We start from the raw sequence: 27,043 nt of genomic DNA on the forward strand, positions 1-27,043 counted from the left end.
GTTATTTAGTTTGAGACAGTTAGTTTGGTGTTTGGAGAGTTTAGGAGAGAGATAGATAGATTTAGGAGCGCGAGGACAGGATAGGAGCAGGATGGAGCCGGCGAGAAAGAGGAGGATTTCCCCTATGTGGGAACATTTTGATTTGATAAGCCCTAACAAGGTAAGGTGAACTGAATATTTGCAGATGCATTAGTTTGCTTATGAGGAACTGTATTTTTCACTGTTTCTTATTTACTGTAAAGGTGAGGTGTTTATTGTGCTCCAAGGAGTTGGGGTACAATAATAACACCTCATCCATGTAGTGACAAAAAAGAGAAATCGTTTGAAACCAAAAACTGTGGAGAAATTGTTGTTTCTTAATAAAAATACATGAAATCATCCAAGTTACACAAGCATTAGCCTATTCACGACCCCCTCCCTAGTTCCACAAGCACTTTCACTGTCCTCTGTCTGATTAAGCCCAGGCCATTTTTCTAGAGTCACAGAAAAACATTATTACACAACATGCCATATCACATGACACTACTATTTTGGGAATAATTACACACAGAGAATACATTCAAACAATATTTTATTACACACATATGTGTATACATAATTTATGTAGACAAATGATTTCGTCCTACACCTTTTGTGAAGTCATTCCCAAGAGCCTTAATAGACAAAAATTCAATGCATCACACGTGTTAAGATACAGCTGGCTGTGATTATACACCTGGCCAGTAGGTGGTTTCGTGTGCACATGAAGCTTCAAGAAATGAACCCTTTCTCGAACCAGTTGGCTCAAGTGGTTCAATGCCTCATGAGGCTTCATCTCACCATCACTAGGGAATGGTTTCAATTGCCATCTGTTTGACTAAGGTGGAATCTATGAGATTCTGTTCGCACCCAGAATCTATGAGTACGGAAAAATTTAAAGAATCATTTCTGACAAACAGTGTGGCAGGGAGAAGTAGTCGAGGAGAATCTCTCTTTTCTTATTTTAACTGGCCCGCCAGCCTCCTCTCATCTACTGACGGGCCTGGGCTTTTGCCCGACTAGGACAGGCAGCGATGTAATGGCCTGGCGACCCGCAGTACAGACACAGATGGGAACTCAGCCTCTTTTGCCGTTCCTCGGGAGTCAGTCGAGCTCTCCCAATCTGCATGGGTTCTGGTTCTGACCGGGTCTGTGAGGGAAACGGAGGTTGAGATAATTGTGACACTGGAGAGAGAGCAAACTTCAGAGGCGGACTCCTCCTGGTCTTTTCCTTATTACGATCCCTCATGCGGTTGTCTAAACGAATAGCGAGGGAAATTAAGTCATTCAGAGAGTTTGGTTCATCTGTAGTGGCTAGTTCATCCTTTAGTGACTCATTAAGGGCTTGAAAAAACATGCTTTTCAGAGCCCGTTCATTCCATCCTGAAGAGGCTGCCCTGATCCTGAAGTCTACAGCAAAATCTGCCACAGATCTTGGCCCTTGTTTAATAGACCATAGATTTCTAGAACTAGAGGTGTTATCGGGTTCTTGACAGAAAGTCTGTTTAAACTCCACCAGGAACTCGTCAAACGAGCAGCCAAAGTTGGATGGATCTTTAAATCTAGCCTCTGCCCAATCCAGAGCTCTCCCTGACAGATGGGAAATTATGTATGAAATCTTAGTTCCGTCATGAGCAAAACTCCGTGGAGAGTTATTAAAAGCTAGGGAGCATTGTAAAAGGAATCCCCCACAACGATTGATTTCACCTGAGTATTTCTCTGGGTTGGGCGGGCGAGTCTCAGAAAACCCGGGATGGACTGGAGGTGATGGATCTGGAGCCGAGTCTGGAGCAGGGACTGGTTTGGGAGCTGGAGCGGCGCCGGCAGCAGCGCCCTGCTGAAGAGCCCTTTGTAACAAGTTAGCCAGGTTGTCCAAACGCTGGTTGGTTTCATGCTGTTGGTTGCCAAGGATCCTTAACGCTGCCTCATGCGATTGAACGAGTGAGTTTTGTTCTGCTACTGTTCTCCTGAGTGCTTCCGCTGGGTCAGTATGCAGGCCGGAGTGTTCTGTCATGTTGGACGCTATTCGCTTAACCCACATGCAGAACACAAACAGGAGATGAAGGAATCAGATAAATAAAATTTATTGATGAACAGATCAACAGTGAGAAATGTGAGCAAGTTCGAGCCCCCACTGGATCCGGGGCGTCAGTGATCTGAAGACTGGAGAGATGACCGGTAAGTGGGTAGTAGTAATTATGGGGAAGGAGGAATGGAGCGGGCTTACTGGGAGAGATGAAGAGGATTCGCCAGGGAGGTAGGTCGTAGAGAGGCTGGAGTCCGGGTTCTTGCACAAGAGAGGGGTTCCGATGGCGGGGAGTAGCCCAAGGGAGGCACGTCGGATGGCGGGCAGGGAATCGGACCGTAGTCGACCGAGGGACGGTTCCACGGGAGGAATCCTGAGAGAAGGTCAGAGGAAAAAGGCTCAGATTAGCAGAGTACACGAATTAATTCTCAGAGAACAAAGCTCAGAGGGGCTCAGGGTACCAAAACAGGTATAACGCTCCGGCGCCAGCGAACTGGCCACCCGCTCCTCTTATGCTGGTGTTGATGAGGCTGATAACACACAGGTGCGCGGTGACCATCCTCCTCCAGAAGCCTCCTTGTGGCTCCCCCTGGTGGACAAAACAGCTCTCTAAAAAAACTCCAGCCTCTAACAGTCCCGCTATTGCAAGGACGATTATGAAAATATAAATAGAAACAGTTTTTCTAATGTCAACATCAGACATACATTTTTATTCACAAACCAGTGTATGAAAAAATATTCTTGCCCATAATTTGATAGTTAGAGGGCCGATCCGCCCTCCTCCTCACCATGGACCCGGAGTCTGAACAACATGGAGGCTCTGAGAGTCATTATTACACTGAGGGCAGCCAGACTAGCTTATTTTGCTAAATTATTATATTTAGCTAAATATTATTGCTGAGGGACACAAACAGGCCTTATGACATACAGATTAAAAATAAATAGAAAAACAATTTTTGAAAAATAAAAAGGGCATTATTAGGGCTGTGTTTATTTATTTATTATGAATTAAGAGAGTCATGTGTCAGTAAATGCCATTTTAAACATCACTTAGAAATGTTTCTGCCATTTTCAAGGTGATTAATACATTTTTTTCTTCATCAAAAAATTCTGTGGAAATTAGCCTCTTGAAGATAGCTGTTATGAAATCAGAGAACAAAGCATAGATCCAGACCTAATAGATACCTAATAGATCCGACCTTATGCATAGGCCACATTGTCACTGATACCAGATCTAGAATAGTTTTTAGTATCAGGTCGGTGCATATCTAGTAGGCCCCAGATTATCTCTATGCTTTGCTGAAGCTTTACGTTCAGAAGTCATTCATAAATGAGAGCTGGATGCACATGTGGATTAAAATGTCAATACCTTTCTGTTAATGTTTGAAAATCCCACAAAGAGCACTGAAATAACTTAAAAAGCAATAATCGATAAAAAATATTAATGATTAAAAATCTGATGTTACTTTTGAATTATTATTCATTCGAATCATTCTAAATAATAAACTAATGATGATGATGATGATACCTCTAAAAAGACAACATAACTTGAACACAGGGACATGTTAAAGGCGTGTCCTCTAATTAGCATCACAGATGTTTTCAAGCTTGTAATCAGTTAGTTGGCCTTTTAAAAAGAATGACAGGTAGTTAATGTTTTACACTTTTTATACTTATCAATATATATACATATACGCTCTTTGCTTATATGGCAATATATTGGAAAATACAAATTTCCCAGATATGAAATCTCATATATGGGAATATATTGCTTGATGTATTGAGTGATATCCTCCAATAAACAGCAACGTAGTTTTGTTTCGGAGCCTACGTGACTTTAGGTTGAAACTTATGGATTTCATATGACAGAATTTTAATATATTTGTTTTTAACTTAATTTTTATTCCCCTGAATAAAAATTCAGGGGAATAAAAATAATGAAACATTTGATTGAAATGATCTGATCTTTCGAAGCGTGGCTTGTTGACATAATGAAACCGTTCTAAATACCTTATAACGGTTTCATAAGTGATATGCATAGGCAACATATCACTTACTGTATGATATCAATAGAGAGATTAATCATTTACCTTTATTCTCTTACATAAACAGGATACAAGATATAAAAAATAACAATGACTTTTTACACCCAGCTTAACGGCTTTTGTGTTTCTTGAAATATAAAAGATAAAGGCAATATAGATATGGATTCAGATCAAAAACCTCAGCTTACACTAGACTGATGGTTGTTCCATTATGTCTGTTAGTGTCTGAGCTCACCTTGGCAACCAGTCTTACAGCGTCAACACACACTTCATGTGAATGCATGATTTTGGTCAACATGATGTAATAAAAAAGAATCTGGTTCTACAATGTTTTTGAGTTTTGAATGGCTGACTGAACTGCTGCCTGTACCTATTCATGGACTTTGGTTCTGACTTCAACACAATCACACAAAGAACACAGATGTAAAAATGTAAAAATACCAGGAGTTTCATTTATTAATGACTTTATTCAACTGGTGATAAGGAAGAACATGTCACCCAAAGACAAGGAAACAACACTAGACGTGTAAAACGTGTTAGCTATCTCGCTAATAAATATTTATAGCACAGTTAGATAAACAGGCCACTTTGATGACAACATACAACATAAATCGCTAGTTCAAAGGAATCGCTGAAATTTGTTTTTTGCCTTATTTATTTCAATGTGTTGATTTTTATTGATATATTTCTTGTTTTGCCGAGAACTGTATTTTTTTTTTATATTTGTGCCATTTTTTTTGGTCAATGTTTGCACCATCTTTTATTTGTTATGCAGGATTTTGTTCAGGGGTGTCCAAAGTGTGGCTGGGGGGCCATTTGTGGCCCAAAACATTTAAAATTGTCTGTTCTGCTTAGGTAACAGTCGAAAGTCCTTTTTGTGTTTTAGATCTTCGATTACATTCATATTTCATAAAAGTTTGTTTATTGTTGAAAAGGTGAAAGAATAGACAAAAAAATCCCAATAAATCTTTTTGTTTTATTTCATGAATCTTGTGACTCATCTCTAGTTTCAATTGGCCCGTTTGGACCCAGAGTTGCTGTTCTGTAACTTCTGCACTGACTGGAAAATGGGATTATAGCCTATTTATCAAAACATCAGTGCATAGAGCAGATTTGAAACGTTCTAGTTTTAATTTAAAGCTGCAATTCTGCTCATAACAATTATGATCCAAGACGTTTGGCTGATTTTATCATTTGAATAAACGGCAGCTATTACTGATAGTCTTCTGTGACCATTAGCCTCTGATCTGAGTCCATAAACTGGCAGGAAGTTATACAACAGCCTGTTTCTGCATCCTGTTTGTGCCCCTAAGCTCTCATCTGAAGAAGTCAGCAAAGTTTGGGTCCGCTTTCTCTTCAAGTGAAGACTGAAGCACGTACAAGAAAATGAGCCTGGTGCAAATGTTTCCGTCAAACTCTAGATGAAGTCCTAGTTAGACTTAAACTACACAGGTGGTTTTACGAGTCTGACCTGTTGTCAACCTCTGTTGAAAACGAGATCTAGATCTCAACGGGGTTTACCCGATTAAATAAAGGAATATAAATATATAACCTGCAGTCTTTATATAGTGACAGAATTGTGAAGGAAGACTGCAAAGTTAATATTTAAATCAAATGCAAAAAAAGGGTAGAAATGTCACCTTTTTGTCCGTTTTGAAGGCAAACCTTTAGTTTATCGTTGAGTTGTGCCTAAATCCTTGAACGTCTTCGTATTTAAATGGCTTTGATGGCCAGACTTGTTTACTTTGCTGGTGGTTGGATGATAGACTACTTGATTGTACACATGCAAATGCTTTATTAGGTCATTTCAACATATTTTGTGTTGCTGTTTTATGATTTTGAGTCAGTCAGTTTGTGATGTAACAGGAAACGTTTCCTGTAGTCAGCGATGCGTAGGGTTGGTGTTGGTGGTGGCAGATGAGTGCAGTGTAATGTTGCTGCTGGTTGTCTCCAGCAGTGGGTGTGAAGTTAAAACCTGGGAAACTTTTTCTATATTAGCTGGGAAAACAATGAAAACCTGATTTTTTTTTCTTGACATATGTAATCTATATGCTCTTAGTGCTTACATTTTCTGAAGACAGTAGGTTGCCATTTTGCCTAATAGTTTTTAATTTGGGCTCTACTCTGAGGCAACGTGACCCACCATTCAACCCCTCATCCAGAACAGCTTATGAAATACATAACCTGTTTATACACGACTTTTAACGCCTGCTCTGTCTTCCACTCCCAAATGTAAAGCATCACACAGCAGTTGTCAGAACCACTGAATATAGTTATGGTGTGTGTCGTTGTGCTTGATACTCTGTACAGTGTTGTTTTTTTGTGTTTTTTTATGCATTCAGTGTTCAACGCAGAGCCATAAGGATGTGTGACCATATATGGGAGCGCTGGCCAAACAGACCTGGCTGTACGCTTAGAGTTTACCTGCCTTCAGGTGGCTCCAGTCACGAGCTTGAATCAGTTCTGGCTTATTTTGCCTTTGGGTCTTTATTATTTTATTTTATTGTAACTGAATGGAAGGGGCAAGAAGGTTGCTACATGTAAAGCTGTTTTTAAATAAACACATTGGAATTATATTTGAGCAAAGTGTTTATTTTCTTTTATGTCAACTCATAAGAATCACTGCCTGACCTTTGTTGTTTTTTAATTTTATTCAAATAAAATGCAAGTAACCCCCACAAAGTTGGTGAATTCAGTTCAGTTCAAAAATATGATATTAATTCCAAAAGGAAATCAAATGTTTTTTGCCACTTGATGACTGGACAGGAAGGATTTCTTGTACAAACACAATTATGTTCATATAAGACCAAAATATCCAACATGAAGAACAGAGAGAATAAAACTAGTGTTTTTTTCCCCTCTGTTTACCAATAATAACTCATCCATTTCAACAAATGAATGATTCCTAAATCCATACATAATCCAAGTGGATGATTGGATGTATGAATTCATCACATTAAGTTCTGCTTTGTCTGTCTATCCTCTGATTCACAACAAATGTGGCCTGAAAAACATGGAAAAAAAACAATTGTATAGAGAAAGATAGTCAGTTCAATCTATTGATATGAACTGAGCATGCATGTGGTGACAGTGGAAAGGAAAACTGCTTTAACAGGAAGCTGACCAGCCGTCTGCCATGACACAAAGAGAGAAACACGAGAAAAATCATTCAGCTTTTTGATGTAGAAAAATGACAAAAGAGTTTGAACTTTTTTTGTCCATCATATTTGCTGGATGTAGCATCATGAAGCGTTTATCTGCCGATTTAATACCAACAAAAAGCATCTGGACCTGAACAGCAGGAAAACCACAACATTCAAAACTATTTACTGATTTAGTCATTAACCAAGACTTATTGGAATTGAAAGAACTTTTTTTCCTGATTGTATTAAATTTAAAATGTGATTATATTAATCACAAGGCCTCCAATGAATTAAATAGATCTTTTTAATTGTTCCGCCTCATGATTGAAGTCGTTTTTCAAAGTTTTTGAATCTTTCCTCACTTTTTAAAAGTAAAATGTAAATAGAAATAGAAAACGATTTGTTTTTATTCCTTTTACCATGTTTTAATTTGTTTTTAAAAATGTCAGAAACTATCATGTTGATTCAATTAAAAATAATGACATACTGACTCAATTTTAATAACCTGAACTAACTGTACATGATATGGTTTTCTGCTCTTATTACCCCTGATTTAACACAAGAAATGAATTAACTTTCAGGGTAAATATGAGTGACAGGAAGTTTGACATAACGTCTGAATCCTGAAAGGTTATTCCAGTTTTTCTTTAAGGGTGTGGACACTTTTGCAACCATCACAAAGGCAATAAAGCTTTATTGTCTTTGTTCATAACACCATCTCAGTTATTACAAAAAAAAAAAAAAACTCAGGTAAGTTTGTAATTGTCATTTTGTGAAACTCTATGTGTAAAACTTCTTAGTTGGCTGTAATGTAGTTTTAAAGTTCAGTAGGCCAGCAACGTAACAAATGTAGTGTTTGTGTGGAATTGCCCCTTTAATAGTAGCTCCCCTTTGGCTCATTAAATGCGCCTGGCTCCAGGGTCAAAGTTCATCGCGACGCAAATCAACATTCCAAGCAGGAAGTTGCAAGTTTCCTTCTCAGAGATTTATCTAACCCTTTACTAGTAATATTTTATTTTATCACCTTTCTTTGTATCGTTTTCATTTATAGAGATGCTGTATAAACTGATTGCACCTTCCCAGCCTGATACTGCGGCACATGTTCCCGGACCTCCAGATGTTTGACCGCTCTGCCCTTCAAGTCCAGTTATTAATCAATGTCATCAGCTCTCCATCACGCCGAGTTCTTATCAGCTGCACTTTGCCACCTTCTATTAGTCATTAATAAGAATAATATAAATAAGAACCCTCTTTAGTGAAGTCAGGACTCTGCCTTGTTCCTCGTGAAGAACGGTACCGACTTTTGTCTTATGTAAAAACAGAATGTTATTACTTAGAGAGAAATTTAATTGGTATTATATATATATATATATATATATATATATATATATATATATATATATATATATATATATATATTAATTTTATTAAATTAATTAAATTTTTTTAAATTCTCAAAACCTCCACCCTTTCTGTTATTAATTTCCTTGCAGATCTGCAGCAGTGAAGGGACTGGAACTCCAAACGGGACAAAATGACTAAACTACTCCTAGGTAAACCTTCTTCATTCACTCTTCAAGCCGATGAGCATTCAAAGCAAAGAATGGATTTTATTGTATGTCAAATATATACGATTGTCAAGCTGCTGTTGCCGCTCCTCCTTCTACCTGCTCATCATGATCATAATCATTATGTAAAGTTTGGATTATAGATTTGAACTGTTTAGGTGATCATTTTGTATAGATAATAAGATGATATAGGAGTCGGTACCTCAAACATTAAGAGCTTAGCAGCTGAGAAATGGTCTAACTTTCTTTTCAGTTATAGATACCTATAATATTGAGATAAAGTAACATGGCAACATGAGAAATGAAAACCTTGTTTGTAATTGTGGCTGAACAAAAATGTAAGAAACTGAATTTCCTGTCAACAGTCCAGTGAAACAAAGAAAATGCAGCTTTGAAGTTTGTTTTTTTCGGCTTGCTTCAAAACGCAGGGAGGACACTGAAGGCCAAAACACAAAAACAGCGCTATATTTTTTATTTAAACTGAAACGTTTTAGTTATTATTATTATTATCATAGGCCAATGAGCCGATGCAAGAAAACTTTTTAAACTATTTGAATATTAAACTGAGTTTTATGCACTGTTTGATAAATACGTAAGATTAATTGGAATGTATGTGTGATTGAATTAAAATTACATTTTTTGCAGTTTTTTGTGACAAGGTTTGTTGTGCGACAGAGCTGCAGAAATAAACTGAATTGAATTGAATTATTTGTACAGCTGTTGAAATATTTAAATTATATATATATATACAAAAAGATACATACCGGAACAAATATGGACCAGACCATAGGAGCACAACAAATATATTTTATCTGCCAATCATGAATGCCATGGTCTTGCTGTTTTTTTATTAAGATGTGACATTTTATTTTTGTCAGTAAAGCATAATCTATAATTACTATATTTATAATCGTCCTCTCTCTCTTTGTCTGTTAGCCGCCGTGGGCTTTCTGGTCCTCGCCCACATCGGTGAGTTTCAGCTGTAAAATAAATAATAAAGTTGCTTTTTTTTTGTGACCGAATGCTGACCATCTTTACGGCTTCTCTCCAAATGCCCTCAGCTTCATCCAATAAGCTGGTGTGTCACATGACCAACTGGGCCCAGTACAGACCCATCGGTGGTAAATTCACCCCGGACAACATTGACCCGTTCCTCTGCACCCATGTCATCTATGCTCTGGCCACCATCAACAGCTTCAACCAGATCACTACCATCGAGTGGAATGATCAGGAGATGTACGCCAGCCTTGACAGCCTCAAGAAATAGTAAGTCTGCACAGCGACACAATTTCTCATGTCTGTATTTGCCAAGTCCAAGAGCATCTGTCTGCCTTGGCCACAGATATTATTTCTGGGGCACAAAATTGACTAAAAACATAATGGAACCCTGAAAGCAACGCCAAGAGAGATAAAAACAAAACTGTTGTGGTGACAAATCTAATGGAAGTATGTTACTTACCCTTAAATCTGAATCAAATTTCATTATCCAGAATGCTGGACCGCATACTGAAGAGGCAGTTCAGCGTTTTGATTCCAGCATGTTGGAAAAAGACACGTCTAAAAGTTGCAGAGCCGGTGTGCTGTGGTGGCGCAGGGGTTTAGCACAACCCATAAATGGAGGCCTTAGTCCTCGACTCGGCCGTCGCAGGTTCACTTCCCGGCCTGGCGACCTTTGCAGCACATCTTTCCCTTTTTTCAACGTTCCTGTCAGTTAACTATCAATTAAAGGCCTCTAGAGCCAACAAAACCTTAAAAAAAAAAAGTTGCACAGCCATCAAAGACTGGAGTTTGACTCTCCTGATCAAAGAAAACCAAGCATAGTTAGCCAAAGCATTAACTTGCAGCATGCACTCCTCCTACGATGGTTCCAACTTTTAGGAAAGAAGACTAGAGAGTATGTTCCAACTCTCAAGAGACAGTACCTTCCTTACCAGGTGATATGGAAGAGACTCAGATGAATTGTTGAACTTTGGGCCATGTCCCATGGGGGACTTTGTGGGGGAATACTGCAGGAGTATGATGCATCTAGGATTGGAGAAACCTTTTCAACAATCTGTTGTAATGAACAGGATCTCAAGGCCCAGTCATTCAGAGGAGGTTGGTTATTTGATTAGTTTGCTTTCTGTGCCTCCTTTGGAAGATTTCCCTGGGGAAGAGCCAAAACTCACATGAGAGATTATGTATCCCAGCTGGCCAAGGAATCCTTGGGATTCCCCAACATGAGTTGTGGGTGTCACAAAGGAGAGGGGCATCAGGGATTCCCCCTGGACTTGATCCCAGATAACCACAAAGTAATGAATGGATGGATAGAAATGTTATATTTTTCTAGCTCACTGCTAAGCTGTTTAAACTACATTGGCCTGGCATGATTATGATGGCAAATTTCTTCACTTGTTTTAAGGTTTGCCCTATTTTCTACCTGTCTTTGTCACTTAGCAACCCCGCACTGAAGACTCTGCTGTCTGTCGGAGGCACTGTAAATGGAGTGAGCCCGTAAGTCCCAATTTATCAACACTTACTGTAAAATGCAGTGAATGTTTCCTAAGTACTGAATCCTTATAGCAGATATAAAATGTTTTCCTTTCAGATTCATTGCCATGGTTGGCAAACCAGAGACTCGACAAGCCTTCATTAAGTCAGCAATCAGCTTCCTGCGCACCCATAACTTTGACGGGCTGAATCTGGCCTGGGAGTATCCTGGACACAACGGCAGCCCACCAGAGGACAAGGACAGCTTCACTCTGCTGGTCTCGGTAAGCAGACCCTTCCTCACTACCCCTTACAGCAACTTCTAATGTGCTGTTATCTGTTATTTAACTTCTGCTTTGGAGAAGTTTGTCCTTAGTCCTTATGTAAGATAGGATCATTCAATTGGAGATGGAACAGTACATTAGATTGTTGCTTATTTTCAGTGTCAAAACAAAGGTTCTCATTTAAAAATTGAAATCTTTGTCTGTCTTTCTGCGTACAGGAGCTGGCCAATGCGTTCCAGGATGACGCCACAGAAAACAGGAAGACAAGGCTGCTGCTTTCAGCCAATGTGGCCGGCTTCATTTCGACCATTGACAAGGCGTACGACGTCAGCAAGATCGCACCGTAAGTTTCGCGACCCTGAAGTCATTTATGCTTGTACTGTAATGTGCAGTCGTTATCTATTCCGGTCCAGACTGAGAGGAACAGAGACAGACTTAAATACCAGATCAACAAACTAGTAAAAGCAACTGCTTATATAGAGGCAGTCACACTTGCTGATTGTTAAGAAAGGGAATTTAATCTGCAGCACCTGCTGCTTATTTTTCTCTTAAGCTTTATACAAGGAGCGAAGATCTTTGATTCTCACAAACAGGGTTAATCTTTATTTAACAAGTATTAAAAGTAGCTGCCTGTCGCATGATGTTGTACAGTTGGGGTCAAGTCTAAATGATTTTAAGACCTGGAAACTATCACATCCTTTTTGTCATACCCCTAAACACATGACCCTAGAAAAGGAGGATGGATTGTTTTATTACCATAATTTAATATTCTCAGCAAACGAAGATATTAAGAACATATTTTGTTTCAGATTAAGTGTTTTTTTAATAAATTGTTTGCTATCCTATGCAGTTTTAAAAAAAATGTGTATATACAATGCTTTTACAGATCAATACTTGCATATGTGCACTAATTCACTCTTGCTTTTCCATTTTTGTAAAAAATAACTACATATTAGCAGTAAGAAAGTAGTAAGAAAGAGAAATTATATTTTTAAATATTTCTGTTCCAATTTTCTTCATTGAGATAAATCTGATTCTGAAATAGTTTGAAATCGTTCATTGACCAAAGTGAATGGGATCAGCAGACAGCCACACAGCAGCCGCTCACAGGACCTAATTGTTAAGAACAGCCTCATTTTCTAAGTTTCTATGAATTTTGCCTTCATGTTAATCAAAAATGCTGTTTCTATCTGTATTCCAACAGCCACATGGACTTCATGAACATCATGACCTACGATTTCCATGGACACTGGGAGGCAGTGACTGGACACAACAGCCCACTGTACCGCAGCTCTGTTGACATCGGATCACAATTTCACTACAACATCGTAAGGAACTAGAACTAGATCACACTGGACACTGGACCGACTTGTAAATACAAGTCAATAACTTGTATTCAATCTACATTCACACTGTGTGAATATAGATTGAATAAAAAAGTGTCACCAGTACTTTAAGGTGGTATTTATTGTAAATATTGTATTCTAAACTGAAGATCCTAGTTTACCGTTGCTTGTCAACCCAACCAGCCTTCTGGACAGACTTCATCAAATTTGAGTGATTGTTTTATATCCACATTGTAAAACCTTTCACTTTCTAAACTATTTTTCCACAGAACTCCTCAGTGGCTCACTGGAAGTCTCTGGGGGCCCCAGCGGAGAAGCTGCTCCTGGGTTTCCCAACATACGGCCGGACCTACCGTCTCAGCACATCGGCGAACGGCCTGGGAGCTCCATCCAACGGCCCCGCAGACGCTGGGCCCTACACCCGTACCGCTGGCTTCTGGGCCTACTACGAGGTACGGCTTCGACATTAACGAACTCGGTTCACTTTTTTGGCACAAGTCAGAAATAATTATGATAAAGAGCAATTTTTGTAAAAAACAGTGGAATAAAATCGACGTGTAATGAGAAAAGACACATTTAGAGCAGAAAGTTGGATCTTTACGTTAGTTGTGCCAAGTTTAATTGCTTTATAACTCAATGTTCTGTTTGGGTTCTGCTCCCAGACCTGCGACTTCACCAACAATGCTGTAGTTTCCTGGATCTCTGAGCAGCATGTTCCTTATGCCACCTACGGCAGTGCTTGGTTGGGCTACGATGACAAACGCAGCTTTTCTTCCAAGGTAACTAAAGCTGTTTTTCATTCATTGGTTCAGTCATAGTTCCTGTTTCTATCAACCTGATGGCCTTTTCTATTGCTCTTGTAGGTCCAGTTCATGACTGCAGAGTCTTTGGGTGGTGCTCATGTGTGGACTCTGGACATGGATGACTTTAGCGGATCGTTCTGTTCAGAAGGACCGTACCCCCTGATCAACCACCTCAGAATGTCAATGGGTACATTTTCTTCTTCTCTTCTACTATCTCTTAGCATGTTCTTTTTTAACCACTTAATCTACAGATTGATTTTTTTTTCTGTTGTCCTCATATGAAGGTTTTGCTCCAAAGCCAACCACTACACCACGACCCACAACCACCAGGGATCCCATTGCCAGTTTTTGCGTCGGCCGTCCTGATGGGCTGTACGAGAATGCAGCTGATAAGACCACCTACTTCCAGTGTTTCCAGGGAAACACTTACCTCCACCACTGTCAGCCTGGTCTCGTCTACTGGGATTCCTGCAAGTGTTGCGACTGGCCCTAAGCCAGACAAGCATCCTCAAGAAATGATAACATCTCATTGAATGTTCACACCCAGAGCTACATGTTAGAGAAATCTGTCCACAGTGTCCATTACTGCTTAACCTCAAGTGTGTTGCTCAAGAGCCCAAAATAAATCAGTGATAAAATCTCATTGTGTCTGACTCAGTTCTGAAGACAATAGAGCGTTTTTGAACAAATGCAACAAATATGATCCATATCACAATATTATATCGCTTTAAAAGACAATTTGTGTAATCCGGCTAAGGTGTGACAAAATGTTTAACGCAAGACGGTCGTTGCACTTTGGTGGCAATTTCAAACATTGTTGTGTCGAGATTAGCTTTAAAAAAAGAAATATTGCTACATGACCGTTTTTTAAAGGAGGTTCCTGTCATATAAACCGTCAGACACGGTTCAGAGAGAAAAAAAAAAACAGCAAAGCAGTCTCAGTGGAAAACGTTTAAATAATAAGACAAACCACCGGCTGCCTGATAACCCTGACCCAGTAAATTACCCAGTAAATGACCCAGTTGTGTTCAAATTCAGGTTCTCACACAGAATCTCACATTCAATGGACTTTATCTGTAAAGGTTGTCAAAAACAGAGAATTCCTTCTGCTAGAGCGAATCAATAACATATGAAAAGCAATTTAACGAGGTCTTACAAAACAACCAATATCTAAAAGCAAAAACAACCAAATGTGTTCATTTTTAAGAAGCCACAAGGAAATTATAAGAGCAGTCGCAGGTGTTACATCAAAGTGAGTTAGAGATGTTACAGGATTTCTCTTTCATCTATATGTTGATATATTTTAGTATTGGGCCATTCACAGGAGGTTCGTTGAGAAGGAGAAAGTGTTAAAGGTGGAAACAAGCAATATTTTCATCCCGTTGTTCCCGAGAAAGACACTAGGGGGTGCTGTTACATTTATCAATTCACTTTCGCAACCGGCTTTGAGGCGACTCAAATCCTCCCTCACGTTGTTGCATAAAAACTCTCAGACGCTTATGACAAATGAAGCATTTGCCCTGTGGTGGCAGGAAAAGGAGGTTTGTGTTACAGGTTAGTTGGTTCTAGGTCCAGTTTGGGCGAGTTAAACATCCTAACTGACCTGAAATGCTAATAAATGAAATTCACAACTGCACTGACATATTTCTATATGTAAAGGAGACAATTTAGCATTTTGAGAAGCGGTTGAATATTAGACCGCTTAGCAAGATAATCTGTGAGCAGCAATAACACAGGCTGGACTTTCTACTGTGTGAAATATTTAATGTTGCAGGCAACAAGAAAATGGCTTACTGACCTTGTAGTGTATGCAGGGCCGTGCAGAGACCTTTGGAGGGGCCGGGGCTCAAAGTTAAAAAGGGGCACATTGAACAAGATCTTAAAACAACATAGCAATAACCCATATTAATCAATAATTTAATTGGATCCTACTGCATACAATGATGGCATAGTTACTTTGATAAAGTAACTTTAATTGGATTACTGATTACTCCTTGAAAAAGTAACTTAGATTACTGATTACTTGATTTGGAAAGTAACTAAGTTACATTAAAAGTAACTTTTTTAGTTACTTTCAGCAGCTGCTGACAACAACACTGTGAAAATTACATTGAGCTTTGCCAAAACTTCATTAATTGCAAATTATTTTATAATGGTAACATCAACAATGTATCTCCAGTTATAAGGTTGAACTGAAGGGGAAATTGTTTAAAGGTTGCAACAGCATAAAAAAAAACTTTTGTAATGTGTGTTTGTTTTTGTGTGTTCCAGTATTGACTGGAAAACTATAAATAGGATTTTAACCCGCCCCGGCGCCCAGGTTCTGCGTTACGGCCCAGATGTCCTGCTGTACAGACTTGTGACACTTCTCTTAATATTAATAATTATAATGGCGTTTAGTTGCACAACTTTACGGACTCGTTCATTTGTGGCTGTTTTCACGATTATTGTGCTGCTCATATTAGTCTCGATGTGTGCAGGTTTTTTTGGAGCGCAAAAAGCTCGACATCAGTCACAGCAAATATATTAACTTGACATTAACAAAGACACAGCAGGACGGATCATCCGGGAAATGATGGACAGGCAGAGCCTGACTAAAACTAACTGGAGGTCAGACACATTCTGAAGTTTATGTCTGCTTATTTCAACCCTCCAGCACAGATCCAGTCAGCAGCGGCTTTAACCTGCCTGGTAGAAACGTTAAGGAGAAGCAGAGCGAACAGAGAGCAGGTGGTACCAGGTGGTACCAGGTGGTACCGGGGCTTTGAGGTGCGTCGCGACTCGTGGTGATAGTCGCAGTACCGTGTCTTATATCAGGACGTCTGATATAAAGACAGACATTCTTTATATCAGTCGGTGGGACTGACTCAGACTACCTGTAGTGAACCGGGCCTTTAGCAGAATGATGAAGTTAAAGTCAGAAGTTTCTCTGCAGCATTTCTGTGTTTAGTGGCGAGGCGGGTTTTGTCCCGCTATTGCAAGGACGATTATGAAAATATAAATAGAAACAGTTTTTCTAATGTCAACATCAGACATACATTTTTATTCACAAACCAGTGTATGAAAAAATATTCTTGCCCATAATTTGATAGTTAGAGGGCCGATCCGCCCTCCTCCTCCTCACCATGGACCCGGAGTCTGAACAACATGGAGGCTCTGAGAGTCATTATTACACTGAGGGCAGCCAGACTAGCTTATTTTGCTAAATTATTATATTTAGCTAAATATTATTGCTGAGGGACACAAACAGGCCTTATGACATACAGATTAAAAATAAATAGAAAAACAATTTTTGAAAAATAAAAAGGGCATTATTAGGGCTGTGTTTATTTATTTATTATGAATTAAGAGAGTCATGTGTCAGTAAATGCCATTTTAAACATCACTTAGAAATGTTTCTGCCATTTTCAAGGTGATTAATACATTTTTTTCTTCATCAAAAAATTCTGTGGAAATTAGCCTCTTGAAGATAGCTGTTATGAAATCAGAGAACAAAGCATAGATCCAGACCTAATAGATACCTAATAGATCCGACCTTATGCATAGGCCACATTGTCACTGATACCAGATCTAGAATAGTTTTTAGTATCAGGTCGGTGCATATCTAGTAGGCCCCAGATTATCTCTATGCTTTGCTGAAGCTTTACGTTCAGAAGTCATTCATAAATGAGAGCTGGATGCACATGTGGATTAAAATGTCAATACCTTTCTGTTAATGTTTGAAAATCCCACAAAGAGCACTGAAATAACTTAAAAAGCAATAATCGATAAAAAATATTAATGATTAAAAATCTGATGTTACTTTTGAATTATTATTCATTCGAATCATTCTAAATAATAAACTAATGATGATGATGATGATACCTCTAAAAAGACAACATAACTTGAACACAGGGACATGTTAAAGGCGTGTCCTCTAATTAGCATCACAGATGTTTTCAAGCTTGTAATCAGTTAGTTGGCCTTTTAAAAAGAATGACAGGTAGTTAATGTTTTACACTTTTTATACTTATCAATATATATACATATACGCTCTTTGCTTATATGGCAATATATTGGAAAATACAAATTTCCCAGATATGAAATCTCATATATGGGAATATATTGCTTGATGTATTGAGTGATATCCTCCAATAAACAGCAACGTAGTTTTGTTTCGGAGCCTACGTGACTTTAGGTTGAAACTTATGGATTTCATATGACAGAATTTTAATATATTTGTTTTTCACTTAATTTTTATTCCCCTGAATAAAAATTCAGGGGAATAAAAATAATGAAAGATTTGATTGAAATGATCTGATCTTTCGAAGCGTGGCTTGTTGACATAATGAAACCGTTCTAAATACCTTATAACGGTTTCATAAGTGATATGCATAGGCAACATATCACTTACTGTATGATATCAATAGAGAGATTAATCATTTACCTTTATTCTCTTACATAAACAGGATACAAGATATAAAAAATAACAATGACTTTTTACACCCAGCTTAACGGCTTTTGTGTTTCTTGAAATATAAAAGATAAAGGCAATATAGATATGGATTCAGATCAAAAACCTCAGCTTACACTAGACTGATGGTTGTTCCATTATGTCTGTTAGTGTCTGAGCTCACCTTGGCAACCAGTCTTACAGCGTCAACACACACTTCATGTGAATGCATGATTTTGGTCAACATGATGTAATAAAAAAGAATCTGGTTCTACAATGTTTTTGAGTTTTGAATGGCTGACTGAACTGCTGCCTGTACCTATTCATGGACTTTGGTTCTGACTTCAACACAATCACACAAAGAACACAGATCAGTCCCCTGGTCAGAGTTAGTCTCTGTTTCTGTGTCAGGTCTTACTACTTCTGACCCCGTCCTCCATGTTCGTGACACCCATTACCTGCTCTTCACACATCACATCAACACCGTCAGCAAACTTAAGCGATGACCCAACATTAGTAGGTCTCATTTCAGAAGAGGAGGAGATGACGCACAGAGGCGAGATCCTTGAAGCTTGAGCCGCCAGCTGCACAGATAACAATAGTCCAGAGGTCATCGGCACAGCCTGAGAAAATCAGGGCAGTTACAGATCAGGACCTCCTTCAGATTCTGTATTTGAACTGTGACCCTCTGAAAGGAGTTGTAGGGTATTAAAGTCAAGGCCGATCAAATTGGTTTTATATGCATAAAGTTGAACAACTTTACAACTTTACAATACAATAATTGTGTATACAATTATTGTATTGTATGCACAATACAATAATTGTGTATATTTATATGTATGTATGCATTTTTTAGAGTTACATTGTTCAATAAAGATATATTTTTCTAGACTAGGCTATTTGAAAATACACTTATGATTAACATGAATAGAATGTTACAGCTGAACCCAGATAGTTATGAATACTGTAAGTAATATGTTTTTTCTTTACTGCCTGGCATTGAATCAGACTAAAGATTTTGTGTTCCAGTTTTGATGAACAAAGTTAAAAAGTTCTTCAAATTCTGAAGTTTTCAAACATTTCCTTAAAATGAACATTTCTGTAGGATGGCCTATAAATTGTTTGACTTGGATCAAGTACGTTGGGTTTCCTACAGAAATCTCTTCAAAGGAGTTTACTGGAAGTTTGGCCCATTCCTCCTGACAGAACCGGCGTTACTATATAATAATATAATCATCTGGGCTTTTCCTAACCGTTTAAAGGCATAGTAATCCTACTGAATGTAAACTTATGTTTCAATTTATATGCCCATTATAGTTGGTTAAGTCTCCTTTAGCATGAATTACTGCGTCAATGCAGCGCAGAATGCATAGTCAAGTCAAGTCAGGTTGATTTGTATAGCACCTTTCAGCTACAAGGCAGTTCAAAGTGCTTTACATCATAAAAACAATCAATATAAAGTCATAGAACACAGTCACCAATTGAAGCATCACATTAATAAAAGCCTCTCTGTTGCTTTCTAATGGATACCGCCCCTTTAAACCTTTAGGGTCAACTTCCCAGGACTCCAACTCAGCGGCTGTCAACGATCTCTATTCAGAGAAGCCAAGGTCAAATGACCGTATATCTTCCTTTAGACTAGTGGTGCCCAAAGTGGGTTCTCGAGGGCCAGCATCCTACATGTTTCAGTTCTCTTCCTGGTTTAACGCTGGATCAAATGATGGCTCATTAGAATCGTCTAACTCTACATTCAGTCATTGACAACCAAATGGTGGTAAGCTACAGCCTGTCAGACTGCTGGGGTCATAGAGGTCATGCACTGGCACCTCCAGACCCTCTGAGCACCACCAGCAGGCAACTCAAGTGAAGTGTTTTGCCCAAGGTCACAACGGCAGAGCGAGGTCTTGAATGGGCAATCCACCGATGGAGAGACAAACTCCTACCACCGTCACCACCATCTACCACAACAATTTAAGACACTTTACGCTGATCTGCGCCAACCTGATATAAATTCTCGTCCTTTCCACTTGAACAATCATTTATTAGACATGTAAAAATACCAGGAGTTTCATTTATTAATGACTTTATTCAACCGGTGATAAGGAAGAACATGACACCCAAAGACAAGGAAACAACACTAGCTATCACGCTAATAAATATTAGCTATCACGCTAATAACTATTTATAGCGCAGTTAGATAAACAGGCCACGTTGATGACAACATACAGCATAAATTGCTAGTTCAAAGGAATCGCTGAAATTTGTTTCGTAACCTGTCTTTTGCTTGTTTCTGTAGTTTTTACTGGCAAAACTTCACATTGATCTTGACTGAACCTTTACTGGAGATATCAAAGAGGTTTTTCTATATTAAGGAATCCGTAGCAAAGTCATGTAATATCTGAAACCTGAAAAGACGACCACCGTTTGTTCTATAGAATCCTTTAATATCAGAAAGTTTAAAGATCAAAAAGTATTTGTCTTTTCCGACTTTATTTTGTCGAAAGATGCGGCCGTTTCTAAATCATGTCAAAGTAACGCGAAATGTGTAGTTTTGTGCAAACATGTGTACACCGACTGACCCATATCAATTCTGCACAAAATATTTTGCACGGAATTGCTTCCCCCAACAAGATTTTCAAGCCATTGTTCCTACGTGTTTGTCCAGGAAGAATGAAAGCTGCAAGCCAAAGACTCGATGCTATTTGCTTGGTTTCCTTACATAGCAACATTTTAATCTACTTTGAATAATTAATTGAGCATACTGTACTGTTTGAAGACTGAGGCCAAATGGAATGTACGTGTGACTGAATTGAAACGATTTCTCTGCAAAGCACCTTGAGATGACATTTGTTGTGAATTACTGCCATAGAAATAAACTGACTTGAATTGACTGATGTCTCAAGTTATGCTGGAGAGATTCTCAATTAGCCTTTGTGTTTGCATGTCAGTGCGTAACTTCAATAACTATATAACAATAATTAGTAACTTTTTGTCGCCTTGTTGCACAGATGGTTTATATGTATTGAGTTTCATGTTGATGCTGTCACGTCATTGCTGCAGGGCCTGGAACTCTAATAAAGATTTCAGCTGATAAACATCAGGTTTATCCTGGTGTTTATGTCCTGCACATCAATTACATAAGTATCATTATATTTTATTGTTTAACACTGTGTAATCATAAGAGAGACATTAAAATACCATGGTAAATAAAATTTGAACTATAAATCTACTTGAACTAGAAGGTTGATAGTACTCATTACAAAATTTTGTGCTGACATGAGATGTTAGTAAAGGTGGGCAGAGTGCCCAAAACTAGTAGTCCAGGAAGAGTAGCACTACTTCAACATATTTTTACTCAACTAAAAGTAAAAAGCAGTCATCCAAGAAATTATTCAAGTAAGAGAAAAAAAGTATTTAGTAAAAAAGTCTATTCAAGTACTGAGTAACTGATCCAAATATCAATCATTTAATATTTAAATATTACATGATCAGATGGACCGAAATATAAAGTCAAGCGGAAGTTTTGGTATTTTAAGGACAAAAATGACAATAATTCACATAAGTAACAAAAACAACAAAATCATGCAAAATAAAATTGTTCAAAATCAGTTTCTTTCAATAATAATAATAATAGTAATAAAAACACCTTATGAAACTTTAACAAAAACTGGAATTGTGTGTCTGTGTCTGGTGAATTTTTGCTTTGTTTGTTTTTCATTCAGTGGGTAGAGAATCCAGAAATTTTAGTCAAGTAAAAGTAGAAATACTAAAATAAAATGACTCAAATAAAAGTAGAAATACTAAAATAAAATGACTACGCGGTAAAAGTACAGCGTAGTGAAAATACTCCTAAAAGTACATTTTTAAAAATACTTAAGTAAATGTAATAGAGTAAATGTTATTAGTTACTATCAAACTGAATGTTACTAAAGTAATTTAATAAAATGTTTTGTTCGGGACTTTTACATAGTTATACTTAAGGATATTTTTAAAGTGGTCTCTCCTCTTTAATATGCACTCAGTAAACAATTTGTCACGCTGAAAGCAAACAGAAATATATCATATTTTAATGTTCTTGTTTTGCTTTGACATCTGGCATTACATTTGTGATTTTATTATTGCTGCAAGGTATATGCATCAAGGTAATGATTCATCACAATTGCCAGTAATTTAACTGGCAATTAAATGTCAGGTTATCAAATATTGCCGAGTTTATTTGTGACGGCTTTATATCCCCCTTATGTAACTCTGAATCTGAGCTGCTCAGCTGATTGTGTTGTTTTCATCCCAGTTTTGTGTCCCGGGCTGGATCCGTACTGCAGTTCTCAATCACCGAGGGCGGAAATATGACCTGTAAGCTGCAGAATATATTGTTGAATGACAGTCAGTGGTTTCTTAAAGAAGGAAGATAGAGCAAATAAAGCTCTGAATAGAAAAAAACTCAAATTATGCTGGATAAATACTCCATTAGCCTTTCTGCTAGCTTGCCAGTGTGTGAACGCAAAATAGAAAAATCTCGCCCTTTTGAAGTTATTCCATTTTCTGTCTTATGTTGTTGCATGTTTTTTACGTATACAGTGAACCGCCATATCGCGGTTCACCTTTCACGATCTCTCTGCTTCACGGATTTGCATTGTGCATTGTGTTCTGCATTCTGATTGGCTAAACAGTCTCTCCGCTTCTTCTCTACCTGTGTGTCAACAACGTTGCGGTTTAATATGTACACGTAGGTAAAACAGCTTGCCAAATTTAACATAACCGATGGTGGCATGTCGGTTTATAAGAATCTTTTTGCCCAGAAGAAAAAAGAGCGACAACAGCTACCGATAACTATGTTCTTCTCTCGAAAAACACACCTGCACCGCGGGCTTTAGAAGAAAAAACCCACTACACAGCGGAGTCAGGATGCAGCGGCTCAGTCAAAAGAGCAGTGAAATACACGTGAGTCACTATTTGTCCTACTGTACTTTGTTTTGTTTTATTTCCTAATCATTTTTTATTTTCTTCCATTCTAATCCAATGACTCGGGTCGCAGTGGGGCGGCGCTGATCTCCGCAATTCGGGCACAGGAATCCGCTTTCAGTTCGTATTAAAATGATTATTTTACAGTACAGCAGTTATTTGTAAAAAAAAAAAAAAAAAAAAGAGTTTATACAGTATTTTTTATTTGTTAAACAAATGTTTGGGCCTGTAAAAAGGTTTTGTTCTTTGGATTCAATGTATTATGGAGTATTTCATTGTATAAATAAAGGTTTCTAATTCGCGGATTTTGCCTATCACGGGTTCTTTTTGGACCGTAACCCCCGCACCCCCCCTCTCCCCCCTAACAACGAGGGTTCACTGTATAACGTAACAATTAATGTATAAATATAATAGCAAATTGAAGTACATCATTATCTTTGTGAAAAGGATGCCATTTCTGCGGCTGACTTATGTATTTTATTTGCTTCACTATTTTGACCCTATCTATTCCCCTAGCAAGTTCTCATGACAACAGCAACAATATTGTACTGATGTACAGTGCTCAAAGGTCTTTTTGGCTGATCAATGATATGATAATATGTAATCTGTTGCACAATCTCAATGACACCTAGACCCTGACTAAGTCAATTATTGTCCATATGTAGCATGGTACCGTCTTATCTTTACATGTTCTAATAATCATTATATTTACGATTCTAGTTTGTTGGAGGTTGGTACAACTTTTGCTCGCTCTCTCCCTTGCCCACTTTCTCTCTTCAGCAGTGTATAAAAGACCACAGTTTGCTGCCACTCTTTGGATTTTCGGTCTGGTCCCACGGTGAGTCAATGAGGGGAAGGACATCCTCTTAGCTGAAACTGGCTTTGTGCTGACTTTCCTGTGTTACTCATTTAAAAACTCTCTGTTTATTTTTTTCCTTGTAGTCATCTGAAGAAGTTGTGAGAAAAACCCCCAACAAATTACAACATGGCAAAGCTCGTATTGCTTACAGGTATTGTAGAAATCGTGGTTCAACAACCATTATGAGGTCCATCTATGTTGTTGAATGTATGGTTTAATTTGTCTCCCTGTTCTTTTTTTCCACCAAAGCCTTGTGTCTGGTGCTTGTCCAGCTGGGTAAGATATGATATACTTTCATCAACCGACATGACTAACATACTTAATTTTGAAGAACTGCACTTTGAGGATATAATTTCATATTTTGCTGCTCTTTCACAGCATACACAAGCAGAATGGAGTGCTATTTCACCAACTGGTCTCAGTACAGGCCTGGTGAAGGCAAATTCCTGCCACAAAACGTAGACCCCTTTCTGTGTACCAGTCTGATCTATGCCTTTTCCATCATCAATCACGCCAACGAGCTGGTAACCTATGAGTGGAACGACGATGTCCTCTACAAGGCCTTCAACGACCTGAAGCTGAAGTAAGTCAACTCACTTGAGGTCATTACGTTCGATGACAGAATATGCTACAATGAACATTTAAAGCTTAAAGCAGTTTCACTTCTATTCAGCACTGCATTATAGGCTCTTCAAATCCTCTGTTTTCTTTTTCTTTTTCTAGGAATCCTCACTTGAAGACTCTGCTGGCTGTCGGTGGCTGGAACTTTGGCTCCACTCAGTAAGTAACTGTGCAAATCAAAATGTTACCAAATATGACTTCCTGACACAAGGATGACACATCTTGATTGTCTTTTAAACTCCTGAGACAAATGACCTTGATAACTATTGGCTGACTTTGTCTAAAAAGTGTCTTGGTCCTTAAAATCTGTCTCCTGCAGGTTTTCCATCATGGTGTCCACACCAGAAAACCGTCAGAAGTTCATCCAGTCTTCAGTCAAATTCCTGAGGCTTCATGGATTTGATGGACTGGATCTGGACTGGGAGTACCCAGGTGCCCGTGGAAGCCCCCCTGAGGATAAGCAGAAGTTTACTTTTCTCTGCAGGGTAGGTTGGAAAAAAAAGAGGCTTCTTTTGCAAACCTAAACTATATTTCCATGTTTTATTTTGACCTCCATCCTCACAGTTTTGGGGTGATTATTGCAGGAACTTGCTGCAGCTTTTGCCGCAGAGGCTGCAGCCACAGGTAAACCTCGGCTCATGCTGACTGCTGCAGTGCCTGCTGGAAAGGGGACCATCGATGGTGGATTCGAGGTCGCTGAGGTTGCCAGGTAAGCGCTGCGACAAGTTGTTTCTCACAGGAAGTCTGGGAGTTGTTGACTAAGGGTTTTGTTTACCTAGGGAACTGGACTTCATCAATGTCATGACCTATGACTTCCATGGAACTTGGGAGACGTTCACTGGCCATAACAGCCCACTGTACCAAGGATCTGAGGATTCAGGCGACCTCATCTATTTCAATACTGTAAGAATCCTTTAGCATCCTTATACCATCCTAAAACATACGTCAGGTTAAATGTCCCCTAACTTGCCATTAGGTGTGATTGTGTGCAAGATTATTAGTTCTGAGTGAATCTGTATTGCCCTGTCCAGAGTGCACCCCACCTGCCATCCATATGAGATAGGGCCCCCATTCCTTTTATCTTGCCAGGGCTACCGGTGCAAGTGCAGAAAATGGATGGATTGTTTTGGTACCATGGTATTTTTATTTATTTACCTTTTTGTTCAATCAAAATTCTTAGGACTACGCAATGAGGTACTGGAAAGACAATGGCGCCCCATTGGAGAAGCTGAGAATGGGATTCGCAGCCTACGGTCGTACCTTCCGCCTAACATCATCAAACACAAGTGTGGGAGCCCCTGCTAGTGGACCCGCTTCAGCCGGACCATACACCCGTGAAGCTGGATTCTGGTCCTACTATGAAGTAAACAACTGCCGTTGGATACTTACTTATGTATCATATTAGTAGTATTTGACGGGCAATGGCCTACAAGCAAAATACAAAGTTCTATATTCCTGACAATGTTTTATATTGTTTAGATCTGCAACTTCTTGAAGGACACCACCATCCAATGGATCGATGACCAGAAAGTTCCATATGCAACTAAAAACAATGAGTGGGTAGGATTTGACAACAAGGAAAGCTACAGGATCAAGGTACGTAGAAGTTCTCCCAGAACACTTAGTGTGTGTGAGGTGATTCCAACAACATCTCTTATTTGTGGTCAAACAGGTCAACTACCTGCAGGAGCAGAAGTTTGGTGGAGCCTTTGTTTGGGCCCTTGATTTAGACGACTTTTCTGGAAAATTCTGTGGAGAAGGAAGCCACCCTCTTCTGTCCCATCTCCGCAGTCTTCTCAACATCGGTAAGGCATGGTAGCATTCGACCTCAGTCTACACTAGAAAGATACAATGTCTTCATCAATGCTATTCAGTGTTTTCTTTTCACAAGAGGGAAATACGAATTTATGAGTAGTATTTATGTGGTAATACTACAATTCTGCCTGTACAGAGCTTCCACCAATGCCCTCAACCACCACCGCCAAGCCTGGCGCTAGCACTACGTCTACAACCACCACCACCACCACCACTACACATGCTCCGGGATCTGGCTACTGCAACGGCAAGCCTGATGGCCTCTATGCCCACCCCGACGAGAGGGCCAAGTTCTACATGTGCGCTGGAGGCACCACGTACGAGCGGATCTGCGGAACCGGATCCGTCTTCGATGACAGCTGCAAGTGCTGTGCTTGGCCTTGAGCGTTCAGTGGCAGTGATGTAAAATGTAGCTCAAACCAACAATCAAAAAGACTTCAAATTTCCTCTTTCATTCATTGTTTGTAAAAGCATGTCCTTACCTGTATTATAACTTGATGCAGAAAAAATAATAATGTAGTTTTGGGAAAATATGTGATGAAAAATAAAATTTGCCAACAAACAGCTAACAAACTACCTTGGTACCCCTGACTACATTATTGAGAGCTGTCAAAAAATACATGTTATTGGAAATAAAGTAATAAAAACATTA

General features: G+C 38.8%; 2 protein-coding genes and 1 long non-coding RNA gene across 3 annotated transcripts; 2 read left to right on the top strand and 1 right to left on the bottom strand.

Moving 5' to 3' along the window:
* Positions 1-5,055: 5,055 nt before the first annotated feature.
* LOC114134899 (uncharacterized) lies at positions 5,056-6,677 on the bottom strand. Its single transcript, XR_003593490.1, has 2 exons — positions 5,642-6,677; positions 5,056-5,571 (listed from the first exon to the last, which is right to left on the bottom strand). It is a non-coding gene; the product is annotated as an uncharacterized LOC114134899 (long non-coding RNA).
* A 1,777-nt stretch (positions 6,678-8,454) lies between these two features.
* On the top strand, positions 8,455-14,345 carry chia.1 (chitinase, acidic.1). Its single transcript, XM_028001800.1, has 12 exons — positions 8,455-8,525; positions 8,726-8,785; positions 9,737-9,769; positions 9,862-10,066; positions 11,237-11,293; positions 11,388-11,553; positions 11,772-11,896; positions 12,758-12,881; positions 13,169-13,351; positions 13,562-13,678; positions 13,763-13,889; positions 13,987-14,345. The coding sequence occupies exons 2-12, from the start codon at positions 8,767-8,769 to the stop codon at positions 14,193-14,195; spliced, it is 1,365 nt and encodes a 454-aa protein (XP_027857601.1). The 5' UTR covers positions 8,455-8,525; positions 8,726-8,766; the 3' UTR covers positions 14,196-14,345.
* Positions 14,346-23,895: 9,550 nt separating this feature from the next.
* LOC114134927 (acidic mammalian chitinase-like) lies at positions 23,896-27,043 on the top strand. The gene is made up of 12 exons (XM_028001798.1): positions 23,896-23,934; positions 24,039-24,106; positions 24,205-24,231; positions 24,334-24,538; positions 24,679-24,735; positions 24,896-25,061; positions 25,161-25,285; positions 25,356-25,479; positions 25,757-25,939; positions 26,056-26,172; positions 26,249-26,381; positions 26,528-27,043. Exons 2-12 carry the CDS (start codon positions 24,082-24,084, stop codon positions 26,773-26,775), a joined length of 1,410 nt encoding a protein of 469 aa, XP_027857599.1. The 5' UTR covers positions 23,896-23,934; positions 24,039-24,081; the 3' UTR covers positions 26,776-27,043.

Source organism: Xiphophorus couchianus, chromosome 20 (genome assembly GCF_001444195.1).
Source record: "Xiphophorus couchianus chromosome 20, X_couchianus-1.0, whole genome shotgun sequence".
Taxonomy (NCBI): domain Eukaryota; kingdom Metazoa; phylum Chordata; class Actinopteri; order Cyprinodontiformes; family Poeciliidae; genus Xiphophorus; species Xiphophorus couchianus.

What these genes read in the sequence shown, in the direction of transcription:
- chia.1 (XM_028001800.1), top strand. An exon ending in ACTGTAAATGGAGTGAGCCC is followed by an intron (nt 11,294 to 11,387) that starts GTAAGTCCCAAT and finishes TTTTCCTTTCAG; the next exon opens with ATTCATTGCCATGGTTGGCA. An exon ending in GACGTCAGCAAGATCGCACC is followed by an intron (nt 11,897 to 12,757) that starts GTAAGTTTCGCG and finishes GTATTCCAACAG; the next exon opens with CCACATGGACTTCATGAACA.
- LOC114134927 (XM_028001798.1), top strand. Translation starts at nt 24,082, where the DNA reads ATGGCAAAGCTCGTATTGCTTACAG. An exon ending in TGGAACTTTGGCTCCACTCA is followed by an intron (nt 24,736 to 24,895) that starts GTAAGTAACTGT and finishes TGTCTCCTGCAG; the next exon opens with GTTTTCCATCATGGTGTCCA. An exon ending in GAGGTCGCTGAGGTTGCCAG is followed by an intron (nt 25,286 to 25,355) that starts GTAAGCGCTGCG and finishes TTGTTTACCTAG; the next exon opens with GGAACTGGACTTCATCAATG.